The sequence below is a fragment of the Miscanthus floridulus genome, chromosome 5 (genome assembly GCF_019320115.1).
Source record: "Miscanthus floridulus cultivar M001 chromosome 5, ASM1932011v1, whole genome shotgun sequence".
Taxonomy (NCBI): domain Eukaryota; kingdom Viridiplantae; phylum Streptophyta; class Magnoliopsida; order Poales; family Poaceae; genus Miscanthus; species Miscanthus floridulus.
In genome coordinates, this window is record NC_089584.1 from 86,776,368 (window position 1) to 86,798,698 (window position 22,331).

General features: G+C 48.6%; 1 protein-coding gene across 1 annotated transcript; it reads left to right on the plus strand.

Moving 5' to 3' along the window:
* The first annotated feature begins 11,988 nt into the window (after positions 1–11,988).
* Positions 11,989–13,759, plus strand: LOC136452518 (probable membrane-associated kinase regulator 2). The gene is made up of 2 exons (XM_066453129.1): positions 11,989–13,028; positions 13,151–13,759. The coding sequence occupies exons 1-2, from the start codon at positions 12,098–12,100 to the stop codon at positions 13,207–13,209; spliced, it is 990 nt and encodes a 329-aa protein (XP_066309226.1). The 5' UTR covers positions 11,989–12,097; the 3' UTR covers positions 13,210–13,759.
* Positions 13,760–22,331: the final 8,572 nt, after the last annotated feature.

The following is a 22,331-nucleotide window of genomic DNA, read 5'->3' on the forward strand; positions in this document are numbered from 1 at the left end:
CTAGCCCAAGATAAAAGAAAGACACACTTCAACATTCAGTTAGCTTAGTCTTAATGCACACAAGTCTCCACACTTTAGCTACATCCAGGGCTTCTCTGTCCTGGTTCCTGTGAGCATGGGAATAGGGAGAGCAAGCCTCCAAAATTGGGTCATCTTCATGTTCATCTGCTTGGGTGAAGGACAGCCATTAGGTTTTTGGGGAGTGACCACGCGACTGCTCGATCATTCAACAACTTCATCTTCTTCCCAACGTTCATGGCGGCGGCAGGAGACCGACACTGCAACCTCTCTACACTGCATTGAGCAGGACGACTACTCCAACAGGTGCTATGTCAACTAGCACAACCGGCTCTGGTGCCGCTGGGTATGTTCTAATTCATCCCCTATCGTCAACGATTAAAATCATGATTATTAGTATCATCTACATGTTCATGGCACTTAGAACACACGTGCACATATATGAGGCCACAAACCTGTTCTTAATCTTTTTTTGGATTAAATTAATACTGAAATTGCCAAAATCTCAAAAAATCCAAAAACTTGATGGGCCATTCTTGGTAGTTGGCTTTGCGAGTATGCTAAAACCGAATATTTTTAGGACACTTATTACAAAAGGTGGCGGCAGAGGTGCATTCTATTGTTGAGTGATATGCACTACTATTTTGTTGCTAAACCTAGGGCTATTGGGCCGCATACTCCTAATAAGGAGCGTGCTTCAAACATGTTGATACAACGTTCAAGGCTGCAATTATGAGCGTGCTAGAAGACTCCATAGTGGATGCATATGTGCCGCTACAAACTGGTAAAGAGATATGGGATGCACTTGAGGACAAATATGGAGTTTCTGATGCTGGTAGTGAGTTGTATGTCATGGAGCAGTTTCATGACTACAAGATGGTTAATGACCGTTCAGTAGTAGAACAAGCTCATGAGATACAAACACTGGCAAAAGAGCTCAAAATTTTTGGTTGTGTATTGCCAAATAAGTTTGTGGCAGGTTGTATTATTGCAAAGCAGCCACAGACATGGACTGATTTTGCTATTTCTCTAAAACATAAGTGTCGGTGTTTCGAATAAACACCAACTAGTAAATTTATATTTGTTGCACGTTAGGCCCAGATGGTGTGCTAAAAGACACCAGGTTTATACTGGTTTGGCAGAATGTCCCTACGTCTAGTTTGCTGCTGCTCATGTTATTAGCACTGAAAAAGGTTCATAGTAGGGGGTACAAACGGTCGAGAGAGGGACAGGTCCCAAGTCTCTGATGGAAAGGTCGAACCAGTACTGAGAGCTCGGATGCTGCTCAGTTGTGTGTTATGTGGTGCATGGTGTGTTAAATTGATCTATCCCCTTAGTGGGGTGCCCTGCCTTCCCTTTTATAGATCAAGGGGGAGCAGGGGTTACAAATGGGAGAAAGAGGAAAAACCAGAGGCCAAGAAGGTCCTTTGAAGGTGCCGGGTCTTCCTTTTCCTCTGAGCCAGCCCCACTGACATGGCAGATGGTGCTAGGGATAGCACATTCGCTGATCTTGATGGGGTCGCGCTCTAGCTTCACTCAGCAAGTGGTTAAGTCCCATCCTACCCCGGCAGATGGCGCGATGCACCAAGGTGCCGAGCCATGACCCTACGGGGGGCAGACGGGGAAGTGACCATACGTTTGTTACTGTAGATGATGTGAGTTCCCTCCTAGATCATAGTGGTTGTCATATGCTTATGTTAGGATCCATGTCCAAGGGCTGACAGTGGCGCCCACAACACTATAAGACAAAAGTCAGTGCCTACAATACTATTTAGGCTCTATCATGCCTAGAAGGGCTTAAAGCGCCCGTCCCGTCATATCCTGATGGTACTTTCCCATAGGCATGTAGGGTATGGTCCTCAGTACTATGGTTGACTTGAGTGTCCTGTCTTACCCTATACTCGTCATTATGAAGGAGCAGGGTGTAGACGTTGGGCGAGGCGGAGCCAGCCCCAAGACGTCGGGTGAGGCGGAGCCTGCCCTGAGACGTCGGGTGAGGCAGAGTCTATCCTTGGACATTAGGCGAGCGTGGAGCCAACCCTCGGGGGTTGAGCAAGGCGGAGCCTGCCCTCGGACATCGGGCGAGCGTGGAGCTAGCCCTCGGGGGTCGGGCGGGGTGGAGCCTGCCCTCGGATGTCGGGCGAGGCGGAGCCTGCCCTCAGACGTCGGGAGAGCATGGAGCCAGCCCTTAGTCATTTGGGTGAGGCGGAGTCTGCCCCCAGGGGTCGAGCAAGGCAGAGTCATCCTTTGATCATTTGGGCAAGAAGTGTAGTTGCATTTTTGTCTATTCGGAAGCATCAACGTTTAATGGTTATTAGCTCCTCCTCTTTGGGTACCCCAGTATTCGGTCCCCGATAATAAGAGACAGGAGTTTGGCATTGCCGACCTCATTAGCTCTTTGGATGTTGAAGAGAAGGCGAGAGCAAAGGACGTCCATGGCAAGAAAACTATTGAGGGAGGTTCTAGTGCACATGTGGTGCGGAAAAATCTTCAACACTCCCATAAAAAGAAATTCCAGCAAGAACTCAAACAAAAGAACACTACGCCTTTGAAGAAGAAGAAAAAGGGAAATTGTTTCACTCGTGTCAAGTCCAGGCATTATGCTAAGGACTGCCTAGATGGCAAGTGGAAGCCCTAGAAGAAATCTGCAAACATGATTGAGGCTGATGGAGGAATATTGGGGTATGGTAATTTATTACCTATAGTTCTTTCAGTTTGTCATTCACCTGATTGGTGGGTTGACACAGGAGCTAATATTCATGTGTATGCTGATATTTCTTTGTTTTCTTCTTATCAGGTCGAGCAAACTTCCTCCTTGTTGATGGGGAATAGGGCGCGTGCGGCTATACGTGGTGTTGGTATGGTCGATCTGAAGCTTATTTCAAAAAAGACCGTGCAACTGAAGAATGTGCAGTATGTCCCCTCAATAAGGAAGAATTTGATTAGTGGTTCTCTATTATGTCGTGATGGTTATAAACTTGTGTTTGAGTCGAATAAGTGCGTACTTTGTAAGTATCGAACTTTTGTTGAAAAAGGCTATGAGAGCGAAGGCTTGTTCCACTTGTCTTTAAACGATGCATGTGTTAATTCTGCGAACCATGTGAGCCAAGTTAATGAGACAAATGTTTCGCATTCGCGCTTATGTCATATTAATTTTGGTTGTATGACTCACTTAGCTGGTTTAAATTTAATCCCAAAATTTGATTTGGTCAAAGGTTGTAAATGCCATGTAAGTGTTGAATCAAAAGACCTCACAAGCCTCACAAGGCTGCTATGGTGAGAGACTTGGCACCACTAGAACTAATTCATTCTGATCTGTGTGAAATGAATGGCGAGTTGACCAAAGGTGGCAAAAGGTATTTTATAATATTTATAGACGATTGCACTAGATTTTGCCATGTGTATTTACTAAAATCAAAAGATGAAGCACTGCATTATTTTAAGATCTATAAAGCTAAAGTAGAAAACCAACTAGAGAAAAACATCAAACGGTTGTGGACTAATCGTGGGGAGAATATTTCTCAAAAGATTTTTCTAAGTTTTGTGTGGAGCATGGGATTATTCATGAGAGGACACCACCTTACTCACACAATCCAATGGGGTTGCCGAGAGAAAGAACCGCACTCTAACTGAGTTGGTTAATGCCATGTTAGAGACAGTAGGACTATCTAAGGAATGGTGGGGTGAGGTGATATTGACAGCAAGTCATGTCCTGAATAGAGTGCCCACTAAAACCAAAGAAATTACACCATTCGAGGAATGGTAGAAGAAGAGATTAAATCTCTCTTACCTGCAAACATGGGGTTGTTTGCCAAAGGTAAATGTGCCAATAACAAGAAGTGAAAACTTGGACCAAAAATTGTTGATTGTGTCTTTCTTGGTTATGCTATTCACAGTGTGGGTTATAGATTTTTAATAATAAATTCTAGAGTACCTGATGTGAATGCTGGTACTATCATGAAATCTAGTGATGCTATATTTTTTAGAATGAATTTTCTATGAAGAATACACCTAGCACTTCGAGTCATGAATCTATTTTATTACCTAACACACATGAACCGGTAATACATACTGATGTTGAAACCCATGAAGAAAATCTAGAGGAGGATAATAATATAGTCACTCCAAAGAGTAAGAGACGGAGGGTTGCAAAATCCTTTGGTGAAGACTATATTATATACATTATGGATGACACTCCTAAAACCATAGAAGAGGCATATTCATCTCTTGATGCTGACTTATGGAAGGAAGCTGTTCAAAGTGAGATGGACTCTATTATGTCTAATGGAACTTGGGAGGTGGTTGATCGTCCTTACAGGTGTAAACCTATGGGATGTAAGTGGGTATTTAAGAAAAGCTTAGGCCTGATGGTACTATTAAGAAGTACAAGGTGAGGCTTGTAGCAAAGGTCTATACACAGAAAGAAGGTGAAGATTATTTTGTTACTTATTCACCAGTTGTCCGTCTAACGACTATACGAGAGCTACTTTCCTTGGCTGTCTCACATGGTCTTCTCGTTCATCAGATGGATGTTAAGACAACTTTCTTAAATGGAGAGCTTGAGGAAGAGATCTATATGGATCAGCCGGATGGATTTATAGCAAAGGGTCAAGAGGAAAAGGTGTGTAAGTTATTGAAATCTTTGTATGGTTTAAAACAAGCACCTAAGCAGTGGCATGACAAGTTCGACAGAACTTTGACATCAGTCGGCTTTGTTGTGAACGAAGCTGATAAATGTGTTTATTATCGGTATGGTGGAGGAGAAGGTGTGATCTTGTGCTTATATGTGGATGATATACTAATTTTTAGAAATAATATTAATGTGATCAAGAAAGTGAAAAAAAATTTGTCTAGTAACTTTGAAATGAAAGACTTGGGGTGAGGCTGATGTTATTCTTAACATAAAACTACTGAGAGAAGGAAATGGTGGGGTAACACTTGTGTAATCCCACTCTATGGAAAAGGTGCTAAGTCGCTTTGGATATAGTGATTGCACGTCTGCTCCAACTCCTTATGACCCAAGTATGCTATTAAGGAAAAATCGAAGAATAGCACGGGATCAATTGAGATATTCTCAAATAATTGGCTCACTTATGTATTTAGCTAGTGCAACGAGGCCTGATATCTCATTTGTTGTGAGCAAAGTTAGCCGATTTGTTTCAAATCCAGAAGATAATCATTGGTGTGCTCTTGAGAGGGTATTGCGCTAACTAAAAGGGACTATGAGCTATGGCATACAATATACTGGGTATCCAAGGGTACTAGAGGGTTATTGTGATGCAAATTGGATATCTGATGCTGATGAGATTTATGCCACAAGTGGATATGTGTTCTCACTTAGAGGTGGTGCTGTTTCATGGAAGTCTTGCAAGCAGACTGTCTTAACGAGGTCAATAATAGAAGTAGGACTCACAGCATTAGATACCGCCACAGTTGAAGCTGAGTGGCTTCGTGAACTCCTTATGGATTTACCGGTGGTTGAAAAACTAATACCGGTTATATCCATGAACTGTGATAATCAGACTGTGATAATCAAAGTGAATAGTTCTAGGATAACATGAAGTCTACAAGGCATGTGAAGAGGCGGTTAAAATCTATCAGAAAACTAAGAAACTCCAGAGTAATAGCGTTGGACTATGTCCATACATCTAAGAATCTAGCAAATCAGTTTACAAAGGGACTGTCACGTAATGTGATAGATGGTGCATCGAGGGAGATGGGCTTGAGATCCACTTGAAGTCATTCCATAGTGGTAACCTATCCTATGTGATTGGAGATCCTGTGAAGTAGGATAGTGAAATAAGCTAGTGGTTGCCTGATGGAGAAACCCCTTATACTAAAGTCCAGATCGTTATGAGATGCACTATTTCTCCTATGTTGTATGGCAGGTTGGCTAATTCCTTAATGTGATCCGAGTGGCTTATTTAAGCAGGGATGTTGCCCTACAGAACATCCTAGAAGGAACACACCTATATGAGTCCAACTGCTAGTCACAGTCTATGAGATTTGGGTAATCTCTAGATACTCATGAAAGACATCGAAGTGTGACTTATATGCTTCAAAATAGAGGGGATGCTTGTAGCAGCCTAGTACCATGAAAGAACTTTGGTGAAACTCAATTCGCACAAAGCTATCAATTCAAGGTATAGTCCATTGTTCAGTTACGAATGAGTGTAACCCCTGTTCTAGATGGATGTTCAACTTAACAGTCTCCGTTGAAACTCTGGTATATCAAAGAAATATAGATGAGACAATTATGTATTTGGCACCGAAACAAATCAGTCTTTCGTCTTTGGCACTTAAAATTTGAACTTTCTTATCTAGCACCAAGTTAAAATTTCCTTCCCTATATGGCACTACCATCCATTTCATCCATTCATCTATTAGTTGACTATTTTGACTGTGTTAGTTTTTTCTTAGAGTGACCAACATACCATCTATCTCCCGTGAGTCCGTGACCTTCTTCCCCAAAAAAAACACCAAAGCCTAGATTGATGGAAGGAGGAGGAGAGGATAATGGAGTAGAGGATGTTGTGCCCGACGGCGCCCAGCACCAGCTGCGCTTGCCCTCTGGTGGGGCGACCTCACCCGACGGAGCTAGGCCTTGGTGTGGTCGCGGCGGCGAGACCAACGCTCCGGCTAGCCCGCGGCGTGGTAGAGGCGGCGCGGCCCCTCCGTCCAGCCAGCAGCGTGGCGATGGTGTCCAGCGGCTATCTACATCCGGTGAGGAAGCTTCGACGACAGCGCACAGAAGAGCAGCTCACGATGGCTCTGCCATCCCCTTCCTTGACGGTATGTGGTGGTGATCTCGGCACATCCTTCTCACCTCACCTCCCTAACTGGCCATGGAGGGCCCCTCCTCTTGCAGATCCGGTGGCGACAGGGGAGCGGGAGCCTCTTCCCCCACCACCACCAGCGGCCGCACAGCCTCTTCCCCCACCTGCGGCGGCGGCGGCCCCTTCCCCCACCACCAGCATCGGCCGTAGCGGCCCCTTACCCCACCACCACCAGCGGTGGCGGCGACCCCTTCCCCCACCACAAGCAGCAGCAAGGGTTGCCCCTTCCCCCACTGGCGAGGATGCTTTGTGTCAAGGGCAGCAGCAGCTTCGACGTTGGCATCGGCCCTGCTCGCGTCCACGCCGTGGCCTGCGGCATCCTCGTCGCCCTCTGCCTTCAAATCGAGCTCATCTATGTGGCTCCGTTAGCGCATCCTCCTGGTCGACGTGACTCCGTGCTATCTGGGAGTCACCTTCCCCCTCAAGCACGGTTCCTCTGATTCGAATAGCCCATCGTCTCCTAACACGAGCCGACCCTGGACGGCGTGGTCACCGGCTGGCGGAGCCCAAGCGTGTGCCTCGACGGCCGCCTCTAGGCTGCTGACTGCAAGGACGGCTGCCGGTTGTATGCTTGATTCCATGTTTCTATGTTTTTTCTTATAATGGTTTATATTTATATGTTTCAATGTGTGTGATTTCGATGTTTGATTCCCCAGAGGTGTGCTTTTCGATTAGATCCTGGGGAGCACGTGACAGCGGATGAACCACTTGAGGTTCGTATGCGGCTAGACTGCCATCCCCCACGTGAGCTGGTGTTGGCGGCACCTCCATGGCCGTCGGTGGCGCGCGTCTCCCACCAGTAGAAATATATGTGTGTTGTTGTTTTCATGTCTTTCGATGATCTGACAAGAATATAGGACTTCGATTATCAAAATCACATGTTTTAGTTCACAATATATTTGTGATATTTATAATTTTCTTATTTGACAGCATGTACATCTATTATTTCCCTATTTGACATCATGTATTTCTGCTACAAAGAAGGGCATTCATGTCATTTTACCAGCCACTTGACGCCGTTACTAGCCCAAATGGACGGCTATGCTATCTAGGGAAGAAAATTTTAACTTGGTGCCAAATAAGAAAGTTTAAATTTTTTAATGCCAAATGCGAAAAACTGATTTGTTTCCCAAATACATAATTCTCCCAATATAGATTTGAGATTATTTAACATGTGCCTTCGAATTTGGTGGGGATTGTTAGATTTAATGTGAGTCAGGCCCATATATTATCTATTTAAATCAAATAAATTTTAAGGCCCGTATTAAATAATGTGTGTGATATTATTTAGTCCCATATGGGATATTGACTGGATGTTGACTCGACTTATATGTACGAGCTGTGTCTGCCTATATTGGATGGTTGAGTGGAGGCGTGGCCGTGTCGTGCCATGGCCGACACGACCACGCGGTGCAGAACATGAAAAGTTTTGCCACTCAAGCCGTTTATGTGCAGGAGTTACGGGAGTTATTAAGTGATGGGAGTTTCTACCCCTAATTGGGAAAGTTAATGCGGTAATGATGGGAGTTTAGGAGTTTCTACACCCAAAGTGAAAATAGACGAGGAAGGTTATGGGAGTTTTCCTCCCGTAGCGTCGCGCCTCCTTCGCTTCCTCTCTCGCTGGCATCGCGCCCTCTCCGCTCCCTGCTGGCCCGAGATAAAAGAAAGAAACACTTCAACATTCAGTTGGCTTAGTCTCTAATGCACACAAGTCTCTACACTTCCGCTGCATCTAAGACTTCTCCCTCCCGGTTCCCAGAGTTCGTGGCGGCGGTGGGAGATCGACATTGTAACCTCTCTACACTGCATTGAGCGGGACGACTACTCCAACAGGCGCTATGTCGATTAGCGCAACCGGTTCTGGTGCCGCTGGGTATGTTCTAATTCATCCCCTATCGTCAATGATTAAAATCATGATTATTAGTATCATCTACATGTTCATGGCACTTAGATCACACGTGCACATATATAAGGCTACAAACCTGTTCTTAATGTTTTTCTAGATTAAATTAATACTGAAACTGCCTAAATCTCTAACAATATACTATGAAAATATATTTAATGAAGAATCTAATGATACTTAGTTGTTATCATAAATGTTATTATTTTATTATATAAATTTGGTCAAATTTGACATGTTTTGACTCTCAAAAAAATTAAAATAACTTATAATTTGGGAGGGAGGGAGTACATCTATTTTTGTCTGTGTGGATCTTCCTATTGAAGAAATATTTCAAAGTTCGAACATCAAATTCCTACCGAATGAGCCGATGCCATCGGACGTTCTTCAAAGCACGCGTGATTTTGGTTGGTTGAAGCACCAGACTTCTTATGTGAGTGATATAGTACGTTGTAGTGGCCTTGTTGTGATTTATAATTAGTGTTATGATTTAGTTGCCAGCCTTGATTCGCCTCGCTTAGGCTTAGGCGGTCACATGAAAAGCAAGGCTGCTTGGTTTCTAACTAAAGTTTGCTACGTCGTACGATTCTCAATTTATTTTAAGTAATTTTCTCACCACAGTTGTGATGTTGCTTTTCCACACGACGCAGTATGGCGCCGCCACAGCAGGGACGTGGCGCTGGATGGCCGGGAGCCAAAGAGGCCCAGGCCTTTTTTAGTTGGCAAATTTTTTTGAAAAATAGTACTGTAACATTTTTGTTGTTATTTAGCAATTAGTATCTTATCATAGTCTAATTATACTTAAAAGATTCGTCTCGTAAATTTCGTCTAAACTATGTAATTAGTTTTATTTTTTATTTATATTTAATGCTTCATACATGCGTCTAAAGATTCGATGCGATGAAAAATCTTAAAAAATTTTGCAAAATTTTGGAAACTAAACATGCACCAAAAATCGCCGTGCCACTCCCACCCTCTATCCAGACTGTGAGACAAGGAAGCAGGGCCGGGCGGGCAGGACGTAGGGCTACCTCTACTTGCACGGGGTTCGGTCCAGCCGCCTGACGTGACGCGGAGCGACAAAACCAGACGCCACATCTTTCTTAACACAAAACAAGCAAGGAACGCCACTATGCTTATCTCGTACGGTACTTAACACTGGAAGCCGGTGTTTAAAAACAATGCTGAAACCTCTGTCTGAAACAGAACGAGTGCATGTAGTAGGAGCACTGCATAGAATGACATAGCCCATTCCTATCCTGAGACTAACTGATGCTGGTGTACTACGAGAGAAAAACACTGTATAAATCCTGACGGAAAGACAGACAACTGGCCTGGCCAATCCAAATAATTGCAGTTTTTGACCGGTGACTACTGTAGGTTGGTTGGACCGTCCGGGAGCCGGGCGAGGAGGCCTCACCGGTCACCGCCTCAGGCCTGGTAGGAAGAAGGGATCGAGAACCGCTGGTGTAAAGGGCTGTAAAAGGTCGCGCCATGGAAGTGGGTGTTGGATACCGGTGACTAAAAGTTAGATGTCGTACGGAGGGATCGGATAATAATAAAAAAATAAATTACAGAAATCAAACGAATTAATTAAGTCTAATTAATTCATTATTAACACATATTTACTGTAGAATCACATTGTCAAATCGTGAACTAATTAGATTTAAAAGATTCGTATCGTAAATTAGTCATAAACTATGTAATTAGTTTTGTAATTAATCTACATTTAATACTCCGTATATGTATCCAACATCCGATGAGATAACGAGGAGCCGAACACCCGTAGGACTCATCGAGTGCAAGTGGTGGGCTTCGCTTTCCGGCACTGCACGCTGCACTGCAGCAGCTCCCTCGCATCGCCGGTGGACGCCCCTCCAGTCACTTATGGCCGTTTCACAGACTTCTTTGGACTTCTGTGTGATCTGCTAGCTAGGTCTTGCATTTTTTGGCCCCCGTCCGGCCACGCATGGTCCCAGCCTCCCAGGCCCCCATGGCCCATGCTGCCAGTGTGTTGGCGTGAATGGAGCAATGTGATTGCTCACTTCCATGGGTGATACGGTGCATGTGCATGTTCCCTCAAAAAAAGAAAAAAGGTGATATGGTGCATGGTGTACGTACCTGTTGCGTCCATCTGGATCGCGAGTGGACGATAAGCCACCCTTTTCAATTCACAAATCAAAATATATCTGACAGCTCGAGTGCTTGACAAATACCCCCTTCTTCAGCGATCCCAAATGTGCGCCTGCTCAATTTGTCAAAATATCAACTTTGCGTCACGGTCACTCGACTGTAAGTTGGTGGTAGGTGTCACTGCTTGCTAGTGCTTTCAGAATTCCACCGTGGGAAAGAAAACGAAGAATTAAAGATCGTCAAATGGTAAGCAGTAGACATCTTCAGGATTTCGGGTTGGTAAGTAAGAGACAAAGGAAAAACCCCGAAACGTTGACATGCCTCCTGACTGATGATGCTAATTGCTAACATCGCACGCAGAGTTTCTCCGTGCAGCCTAGTCCAAGTGCTGAAGCAGGACCGGCGCTACTTTGGTCGCTGGTAACTCCCACGGCCGGACGGCCCCCACAATCACTGGCCGGTGAGGTAAAATGTCGAGTTGCGATCTAAATTTAGTTATGTACAAAATAAATGTTAATTTTTGTTGGAGCGAAGCGAGGCCCGTCGCCGGGAGGCTTGGTACGGATCGTCACTTATTAGGGTTTTTCATCTATATATACTTCATGTAAGCCGTCGTCTTAAAATAAGAAAAGTTGTAAATCCTCGACGTTTATAACCTCATCCGATATAGCGAAGATTTACTAGCCGGTGCTCGTGGTTTTTTTCCTTTCACCTTAGGAGAATTTTCTACGTTAAAATCTCGTGTCCCCTATGCTTAATCTACTGTTCTTCGTCGTTTATAACAGTAAAGACCTTGCATGAACCATGCGTCTATGCCCGATACACCAAACCGCTTCGCTAGGCAGGGCCCGTGCAGCGCACCCCAAACACGCCGAGCCGGACGCGCGTAGTTGGTAGATGTACCAAATCCCCGTGCCGTGCCACCCCCCACAAACACCGCCAAAAACGGAGGAAAAAACCGGGAGCCTTTGGTAAGCCACACGTCCGGCTCCACCACCACCTCCACTGCCTTTGCCGCTCCCGTTTAAAAGCCACCGCCCACCACCAGTTAACCACCCCAAACGCCCCACCCTCCCACTCCACCGCAGCCAAAGCGGCGCGACCGTGCTCGTGCTGCCTCCCGCCCCACCCTCCCACTCCACTACACGCACGGACGGACGCACGTCCGAGTCTCCGAGAGAACGCACGGGCGTGTAGGTGTAGTATAGCCATGCAGATCCTACGCCTGCTCGCGGCGCGGCGGTTCCGGCGCCGCCGCCGCGCGGTGTCCACGATCACCGCGACGGCGGCGACCGCGCCGGTGACCCCTCGCGGCGGCGGCGGCGGCTGCGGCGTGTACGTGTACGGGTACGGCGAGGAGGAGGACGAGGGCCCGTTCTTCGACCTCGACCTGTCCTGCTGCTCCGCGCCCGCGTCCAGCGCGGGCAGCCAGGCGGCCGAGTCGTCGGGCTCCGAGTCCGAGGACACCACCTCGTCCTGCGCCGCCACCGCCGCGCGCGGGGACCTCGACTTCGTCATCTCGCTGCAGCGTAGCCGGAGCCGCTCCGCGTCTCCCTCCTACGAGGAGCGCCTCTTCTTCCGCGGCGCCGCACCGCCGCGTCGTCCGACGGCGCCCGGCCCGCCGCCGCTCATGTTCTGCGCGTCCGAGCCGAGCGACGCCGCGTCGCGCGCCCGCCACAGCAGCGCCAGCAGCCGGCGCGGCGGCGGCGGCAGGCTGCAGCTGCGGACGCTCAGCTTCGGGTCCGCCAAGGCCGCCTTCTACGGCGGACGCGCCAGCTTCTCTCGGAGCACCAGCAGCGCGCGCTCCGCGAGGCTCTTCGCCTCGTACGGCGGCGGGTACGGCTCGCCCGACCACCAGGACCTGCTGCGGGACGAGGGAAAGGTCAGGCCGCCGCCCTCCGGCGACGTCATCCGGCGCTACCTGAGCAAGATCTCGAGCCGGCTGCGGCGCGTGGCGGTGGCGGCTCCCGGCGCCGACCTCCGGCTACGGAAGAGCCGCTCGGCCTCCTCGACGACGCAGGTGTCCGCGGCATCCGCCCCTTACCAGTCGCCGCCGTCGGCCCGACGCGACGACTCGCTCGTCGAGAAGCAGGACGGCATCGCGAGCGCCATCGCGCACTGCAAGGAGTCCCTCCACCGAGGTACGTGTGCCGACGCCGTAATGCTGACGCCACCGACCAGGCCGCGCGTCTCGTGCCTCCTCCATTAAATTTGTCTGCCCAAGCTGACGCGCGCGCGCGCCACTTGCGTTTCTTCATTGCAGCGTCCGTCTCGGAGGTGGACACGTCGCTGGTGCGATCGCGGAGTGACCCAGGGCCGTGAGCAGCGTCGAGTCGACGACGACGACGCCGGGTTTCGCCATCTGCCATGCCCGCCATTCCGCCGCTCCGGGACTCCGGAGGCGGCGGCCGAAGCTTCGCGCTGAATTTCGCAAAGGACGCGAGGAAAAGACGACGAACTTGCCGCCGCCCGCCGCAAGTACGAATCGCTAAAGGCTCGTCAAGAACATGCAGCGGTCGGTTGAATCAGCGAGCGAGCGGGCGTCTTTAGGCCTTGTTTATGTGTGAGAGCGAGTTCTTTTCGTGGTTTTAGGCGTGGGGAAAGAGCTCCTTTTAGGCTCCTTTAGCCACCTCCCCCATATACAAGCGTGGATCTGTGTCTCTTCACCACTTTTTCTTTTTCTTTTTTGTTCATTCACTCAGTTTTCTCTCTTTTTGGTTCGACGCATTGTACAAGAGACTTGCAACAGGACCTGTAATTACCTGTAGCTAGGTGATCAGCCTTATGCAAATCTCAACATGTTCGTTCGTTGTCTCAATTGTCATGCATTTTGATGAAACTGATAACCTCGCGGTGCATGGTTGATTTTTTTCCCCCGCTCAATCGTCTTTCGTCGTCAAGTTTCGTTTTCCAAATCTCGCGTCAGATTGCATTACAAGACAACGGTCAACTGGTGCTGCAGGTCACTGTGCAGCGTGTAAGAGGTACCTGCAGTCACATCACATCTCATCTGCCTGCCAGGAGGAGCACGTACACTCTGGTCACTCGCCCGCCCTGTGTTGGCCTGCGCTGTGCAAGTGCATAGCCACCCAGGCGCGCCCAGACCGTGTGTGTGCCTGGCTGACTGCCTGTGGAGTGCTGAGGCCTGAGGGAGACGAGACGAGACGGGACGGGATCACGGAAAAGGCCGGGGTCCCCCCGCCTCGCGTCGCGGCGTCATGATGGAGCCGGTGGCGGCGAGATGGGGGAGGGAGCGATCGTAGTACGGTGAGGGTGACCAAGACAAAGATCTGTGCGTGATTCTGAGGGGGTCTCGTCGCTCCTCGTCCGTCCTGGGGAACGGACGCGCTGCGCCCATCTCTTTCGGCTTTGTTTACCTCCCGCGCCCGCTGCCATTTCCGTCCGTGCTTGCTCGTCTCTTTTCCCCCGCCCCTCTTTGCAGTGGCGGAGCCAGGATTTATAGTCAGGAGGGGCCGGTCGTCAGGAATTATACTTAGAGGGGCCGGCTCGGTCTTTTTCATTGCGATAATTTTATTATCTAGTTGTATTTTGTATGATTATATTATCTAGAAGATATTAATAGGTATATATGACAAGAATTTTATATAATCTTCCTCTTAATATAAATAAAAAATATTAAGTTATACTACTAATTTTTTTTGTTATCAAACATTGGGGGGGGGGGGGGGGGGGGGGGGGTCATGGCCCCTGCCAGCCCCCCCCCTGGCTCCGCCAGTGCCTCTTTGCACTTCGCACGCAGGCAGCGCCCTTTGCCCTGTTGCTGCTCCTTCCTTCCCCGTCTGGGTCTGGCGGACTGGGCGGCCGTCACCTGCGTTGCGTTGCGTTGCGTTGCGTGGGAGGCTGGCCGGGGGGAAAACGCCGCGAGAATGGCCCAAAGCTACACCCGCTTTGGCGACGGAAAGAGGCCGGAAACGCATTGTTTAGTCTGACCTTTGGCTGCCTTTCATCCAGGTCAGGTCTTTTAACCTTGTCCCGGCTGTAACTAAAACAAAAGTTAGCGCGCGTTTAGTTCGCGAAAAGTGCGAAATTTGGCTACTGTAGCAATTTCGTTTTTATTTGGCAATTAGTGTTCAATCATGGACTAAGTAGGCTTAAAACGTTCGTCTCGCAATTTCCAACCAAACTGTGCAATTAGTTTTTATTTTCGTCTACATTTAATGCTCCATGCACGTACCGCAAGATTCGATGTGACGGATACTGTAGCACTTTTTGGGAAAACTTTTCGCGAACTAAACAAGGGCTTAGCAGGCAAAAGCCACGACTTGTGCCGTGCATCGTCGTCAGCATCAGCGGCGAATCCGAGGCGGGCGGGCGGGCGGGGCCTTTTGCCCGCGCGCGCCCAGCCCCAGCGTGCATCTGTCTCACTCCCAGCAGCTGAGGAGTGAGGAGGAGCTGACAGCTGAGGTCCGCGGCGTGGGGGGCCACAGCGGCCACCATCATGCCCGTGGGAAAACTTTTTCTATCTCCTGCTGCGCGAAAAATATTCTAGAATTGTTATAAAAAAAAAAGTTGTTGCGCTGCACGGCATTGTGCTGATGACAAAACTGCAGAGGCCTGCGGGTGCAATGATGGAGCCCGAGCGATGCGTAGGGCCTTGTTTAGATGCCACCAAGTTTTTTCAATCTCTCTCTATCACATTAATTTTTAGCCGCTTGCATGGAGTATTAAATATAGGTAAAAAAAATAACTAATTACATAGTTTAGTTAGAAATCACGAGATGAATCTTTTGAGCCTAGTTGGTCCACGATTAGACAATATTTGTCAAATAAGACGAAAATGGTATTATTCATCGGTTTGAAATTTTTTCAGCATCTAAACGAGGCCTAGAATTTCGCGGATCTTGATTCTTGACTGCCGCTGCTGCCGGGAGGGAAAATTTGGGTCTGTTTAGTTCGTGAAATTTGAGAATTTGGTTATAGTAGTATTTTCGTTTTTATTTGGCAATTAGTGTTCAATCATGAACTAATTAGACTCAAAACGTTCGTCTCGTGATTTTCAATCAAACTGTGCAATTAGTTTTTTTCGTTTACATTTAATGCTCCATACATGTATCGTAAGATTCGATGTGATGGATACTGTAGCACTTTTTGAGAAACTTTTTGGAAACAAACAGTCTTTGCTTCGTTTCGGTGGGTGCCACTAATTCTTTCCGTTCGCGTGCTCTTAAATCCGGCTTGATCCGCTTCTTTTTTCATCCGGAACAGTATTTTCCTCTCACAAATTCCTTCAGATTCATCCAAATTTCTTCAGATTCCTCCAGAATTCCTCCCAGCGATTGTGACAGGCAGAAGCTGTAGAAGAACTGAAAGAGCAGAGAGTACCTCTCTCTGCTCGGGCAATCGAGTCCGTGTTTTGATCGAGAATGCCACTCATTGTGGCTGAGCGAAGGAGGTAAGCTATGATGGGGGAAGGAAGAAACTGAGTCTCATGGAACTGATCCATCGATCCTCGATGACGATGAGGATGAGAAAGAAACCACACTGTTTCTCAACCACTGTGCGAATCTTGAGACCCAAAAAAAAATTGGATTGATCAGTTAAACCCTCGCGAAATTGGTGGGCGCGAGACTCCTAATCAAGCAAAGCATTGTTCTTTAATTAAGACTTTAACAATGTTTGTTCAAGATTCGCAATCTACAGCATCTGAGGGGGGGGTCGTTATTTTGTGAACCATGCGGGACCACACTAATCCCGTGTCTGCAGGGGACTCGAAATTCAGACAGCAAACTCGCGGGTGCTGTCTCGTCCGTGAACGTGTACCATTTCCCCCTTGCAGTCCGGCTGCAATGCATGACCTGCGTCTACGTTTTTGCACGCTGTCGACAGGAGCCGGGAGACACGACTGCTGCAGTCTCCAACGGGGGGGTGAGCTGACCTGAACTACCCGCCCCTTGCTGCAGAACAGCAGGCAGGCCTCCTTGGATACGCTCCTCCCTGCAACGAACTGTTTGGCTCGTGCGTTCGGCGTTCCTCCTCTCTGTTTTGAGGCTTCAGAGGTGCAACGAACATAAACCGCATCGGGGCTGTCACGTCGTTCTAGGCTCCAAACGTGCCTCTGAATCACGGACAGGGACGGGACCAGAGACGATAAGAGGATCTAAAAGTCTCCCCAGGGCCGAGAAATTCTTCTTCCGTGACATCTGCATTGTATGGCTTGCAACGGCAGCAACCGTGCTCCCTGCCCTCCACTTGGAACACCAGCCGGCAGCGTCTCGCATTCGGCCTAGAAAGATGAACATTCTTTTTGGCTTTTGCTTTCCCAAAGCGGACTGCGATTTTTTCCTCCTCTGAAATGCACATTTTCGTTGCTTGAGGGGTGTTGTACAGGACTGCAGTAGGTAGATTTTTTTGGTCCTCGAGGGAACTTAACAGTTGTTCCCAGTGTTATAAAAAAAAACATTTGTTCCTTAAGCGAACTATTCTTCAAACACACTGGTAGTAAGAGCTTTTTGATGTTTGCTTTCTGATCGCTTGAATTTATCAGTCCGATTTATCAATCATGGTACAATGTTTTTCTCTCACAACAAAACAGCATCAGCCGACTTATCAGCCGCAAAAACCATCCACCGAACATCAATTCTCAAGGGAGAGAAACTGTGGACTAAAGTAAGCCCATTCATAATAAATATCAAAATCACCAAATTTAAGCTTTTGGTTAAAGGGGAAGAATTTGTGGTGATTGTACTGTAGTGGGAAATTTTTTGGTTTCGAGAAAAAAGGAAGGAGTGAATTATGGAGTTAGCAGGAGGATGAAGTCCATAATGCTACATATAGGGGATATATTACAAGTGGTAAGATCAAGATAAGTTTCCATATATTCTTCAAGTAGTATCTCTTTTAGCATCACATGATCTTGCTCTTGTATTGCATCCAAGCAAGTAGATAGGTTTTTTATTTTCGTATTTATTATTTGTTTGATTTGGTTGTGTTGTCATCAATCATCAAAAGGAAGAAATTTTAAGAAAATGACACCTATGGTAGCGCCATAAATGATTTTGGTGGTTGATTGACAATATGATCACTTGGACTAATAACATTTGCTAGTATATAAGGTTTAGTTCAAATGGATGTAAGGATGGCTTGAACAAAGGTAACATGAAGATCAAGTGATCAACACCTAAAGGAAGACAATTATTAAAAAAAACACCTGAAAGAAGACCATGAAGCAGTATTGAAAACCCTAGAAGACTTGCATGAAGTCCAAGATATTAAAGAAATGAAGCTCAAAAGAAAAGAGACGAAAAATGAAGCTCAATAGCTACTGTCTATGAGCACCGGAGAGCCACTGTGTGTCTGTCTCAGGCACCGGAGGGTTGGAACAGTACAAGATAGAGGCGTCGGTTTGATCAGTTGTACAAGATAGAGGCCTTTCGGTGAGCACCGGATCTTGGGACTATATTGTTCACGGGGCTGAAACCACTCAACGACCCCACCTTAACTTGCAGTGTGCAGCAGAGTGCATGCACCATATAGTCAGTCTAGAGACAGTTGCGGCGAGGCTTGGAAAGAGCTACAAGGCACCGGATATCTCCGGTGCATCACCAAAGCTTCATGACCTCCAACCGTCCACTCCAACAACAGTTCGATAATGGGAGTGTTCGGCTACCTTTATAAGCCGGCTTATAAGTTATGCTACAGTATTTTTCTCTCCCAACAAATCAACCGTATAAATCAGCGCAAGCGGCTTTACGAGCAGTCGAACAGAGCCAATATCCGGTGGAGTCATTGGATTTCTTCGATACTCGATGCAAAGCAATAGTTCAGCCCAATGACTAGTTTCGATGTTTGGGGCTATATATGCCCCCTTAGCCAACCCATTTGGTGTTGTTAGAGTTTGCTGGAGCTACATGGGAGTTGAGACTCTCATCCAAGTGTCATCCAAGTGCTCTAGCTACCAAATGTGTTTAAGGCCTTTTTGGATGCATGTGTATCCATTTCAATCCACATGTGTTAGAGTGCAATGGAATGAAACTTAGTTCAATTCCACTTCAACACACGTGGATTGAGATGAATACATATGCATCCAAACAAGGCCTAAGGAAATATTAGGTGATTAGGTTAGCTTTGTGAAGTGAATAGGCTAGTTAGACCTCGCATTAGCGCTTGCTTTAGGTTTAGACTTAGTGTTAAGTGAGGTTTGCCTACATCTTGCCAACCGTTCGGAACCGTAGCAGCACATGCGCTGAATAATAATTTGGCATGAAGTGACCCTACGTGTTGGGCTAGCCTAGCTCCATCAATGAATATTTTAACTAGTCAACGTCAATGACTCAGCTATGCCCTTGTTTAGTTCCTTCGTCAAAACTTTACATCCTATCATATCGAATGTTTAGACACATACATGGAGCATTAAATATAGACTAAAAATAACTAATTGCACAGATTGCGACTACTTTGCAAGACGAATCTTTTAAGCCTAATTAGTTCATGATTTGACAATAAAGTGCTACAGTAAAACATGTGCTAATGACTGGTTAATTAGGCTTAATAAATTCATCTCACGGTTTACTGACGGATTCTGTAATTTGTTTTTTTATTAGTATCCGAACACCCCATGTAACATCCGATGTGACACCCCAAAACTTTACACCCTCCATCTGAACACCACCTATGTCTATTTTAACTGTTCAACGTCAATGACTCGAACTATATAGAATAATAATATAGAATATACTAAGTGAGATCATTGATAACTCAAGTTACATGTAAACACCTCATACACTATCCTATTTAGGCCCCGTTCGCTTCACTGAAAAGACATGGCTGAAAGTACTTGATAGGATGTGAGGTCCTACCAGAGTTGCTGCGGAGGTTGTAAGGATGGAAGAGGGGAGGGCGAGGTCTGATCTCTCGGCGACGGCGTGGTGCCGTGGCGGCGAGAGGAAGAGGCGACGGTTGCTCGCTGCTGCTGCCCTAGGGCTGTGCGTGAGAGGAGGCAGGGAGGCAAGGAAGCCACGTATGCAGCCCTTGGCCCTTGAGGCCAGGCAAATAATGTTTGCCTTCCTTATCTTCCAATCATCCTAGATTATAAGTATTTATCCTTCCCTATAAATGCTATAATTAAGGAACTATATTTATCTCTAAGGAACTTGTCTTTAGATGTCTTGGCGTTGAGAGTACGGTAGTCGATGTAGAAATGCCAGGAGTTATCCGCCTTGCGCACCAACAGCACGGGGGCAGAGAACGGGGACGTGCTCGGTCAGATGATGCCTTGGGCGAGCATGGTTGCACACTATCGTTCCAGCTCATCCTTCTGTAGCTGTGGGTAGCGGTAGGGACGACCCGCGACCGGTGCTATGTCCGGAAGCAGGTGGATGCGGTGATCATATGGCCACGCCGGTGGTAGCCCCTACGGCTCGTCAAAGACCGGTCCAAACTGGTGGAGGAGGCAGTCCAGCAGGGGCTGTGATGGGGCAGCCGTGACCGCCCGTGTGGCTAGCTTCCAGATGTCATCGCGGGGAGAGCCAATGCCCTTCCACAGAATACGTCGGCCGCCACGGGTGAATGCCATGCACAGATCCTCGAAGTCCCAGAGAATAGGACCCAAGGTGCGGAGGTACTCGACGCCGAGGATGAGATCGAACCCCCCGAGGTTGATGCCAAAGCAACTGATGGTAAACTCCTCCCCACCAATGGTGAGAGCGACGTCATGGGCGACCCCTTCGCAGGGCACACGGTCCCCGTTATCCACCAGCACCCGCATGGAAGGATGTGGCGCGGTGGAGAGGCGTAGGGGCGCATGAGGTCGGCGTTGATGAAGTTGTGCATCGAGCCCAAGTCGAGGAGCGCCACGAGACGATGGCCATGAACATGGACTGGGAGGAGCATGGCATTCTCAGTCCGGATGCTAGCAATGGCATACAAGGAGATGGTGGGCTAGGCTGCGGGCTCCTAGACGGTGGCAGGAACAACTTCCTAAGGTGCGGCATCCTCCTGGAAGGCTGCTACCGCAGCCACCTTCGCAGGAACCTTGTCATCGAGAAAATCCGTGGACTCCAGATAAAAGAGTTGTGGACACACATGGCCGCGCACATACGGCTCATCGCAGTTATAGCAAAGTCCCTGGTGGCGACGCTCCAATTGCTCGGCTGGAGACAGGCGGCGGAAAGGCCGAGCAGGAGCTGACGACCATGCTGTTGCTGGAACAGCAGCCGCGCCGGTAGCTACTGGAGGGGGTGCCAGGGGTCGGGGGGTACTGAAAGACCTAGCCGCTGGGGTGGATGGGCGCCACGCTGTCCTGCGACCGGCATAGTGGCGTGAGCCCGGCGCTCGAATGCCCTGGCTAGATGCATGGCCGTCTGAAGGTCCTGGGGCTCCCGGAGCTCCACGTCGACTTTGATATGCTCCAGGAGGCCGCCCACAAACAGCTCAGCCTTCTGCGGGGCCGAGAGATTGCGGGCATGGCAGAGCACGGCGTTGAAGCGAGCCGAGTAGTCCTGCACCGTGGAGGTGAACAGAAGGCGGGCGAGTTTGGACAGTCGGGTGTTATGAACCGCCAGCCCGAACTGCAGATTGCACAGCTCCTTGAAACGGTCCTAGGTGGGCATGCCCTCATCCTGCTCTAAGGCATAATACCATGTCTGGGCCGCACCAGTCAGATGATAGGACGCGAGCCAGGTGCGATCTGAGGCGAGGGTACGCTGCCCTCAGAAAAATTGCTCACAGTGATTGAGCCAATTTAGGGGGTCCTCGGAGCCGTCGTATGTTGTAAACTCGAGCTTGTAGAAATGTGGAGGGTGAGCACCCTGAGGGGCCCCATGCGCGCCTTGGACGAAGGGCTCCGGAACACTGCCTGTGGAAGGGGAGACACTCACACCTAGGTGCCTAGGTCCGTAGAAGAGGGGGCCATCGGAACCCCCATAGAAAAAGCCATCGGCCTAGGGTCCCCCGTGGAAGACCACAGTGGCGGTAGTGGGCGGTGGCACTATTGATGTCGCAGCCGGAGAGGTCGCCATGGTGTACACCGGGCTGGTCGTTGATGCTAAAGCCCACGACGGAATCGGCGAAGGGGAAGGCGGCATCCGGAGGAGATGGATGGGAACGCCCGTCGTGCTGGAGTGGGGCATCCCATACGGTAGCACCGCTGGCAGGGTGGTCGCAGCTGGTTGCAGCGGCGGCGGCGGCGGTGGCACACTGGCTAGGTAGGACTGGATGGCAGCCACCGAGCGAGTCAGCTCCCCGATGGCGGCAGCCACCTGATCCAGCGTCAGCTGTGTAACAGGCGTCATCTGGGCAGGGGCGCGGAGGCAGGTGGCAGCGGCGAGGTGGTGACCACCGCGGCAGCGGAGGTGATCGGCAGCGGCGGCGACAGGGTGTTGGTGGGATTAGGGCCTGACATCTCTGATACCAGGTTGATAGGACGTGAGGTCCTACCGGAGTTGCTGCGGAGGTTGTAGGGATGGAAGAGGGGAGGGCGAGGTCTG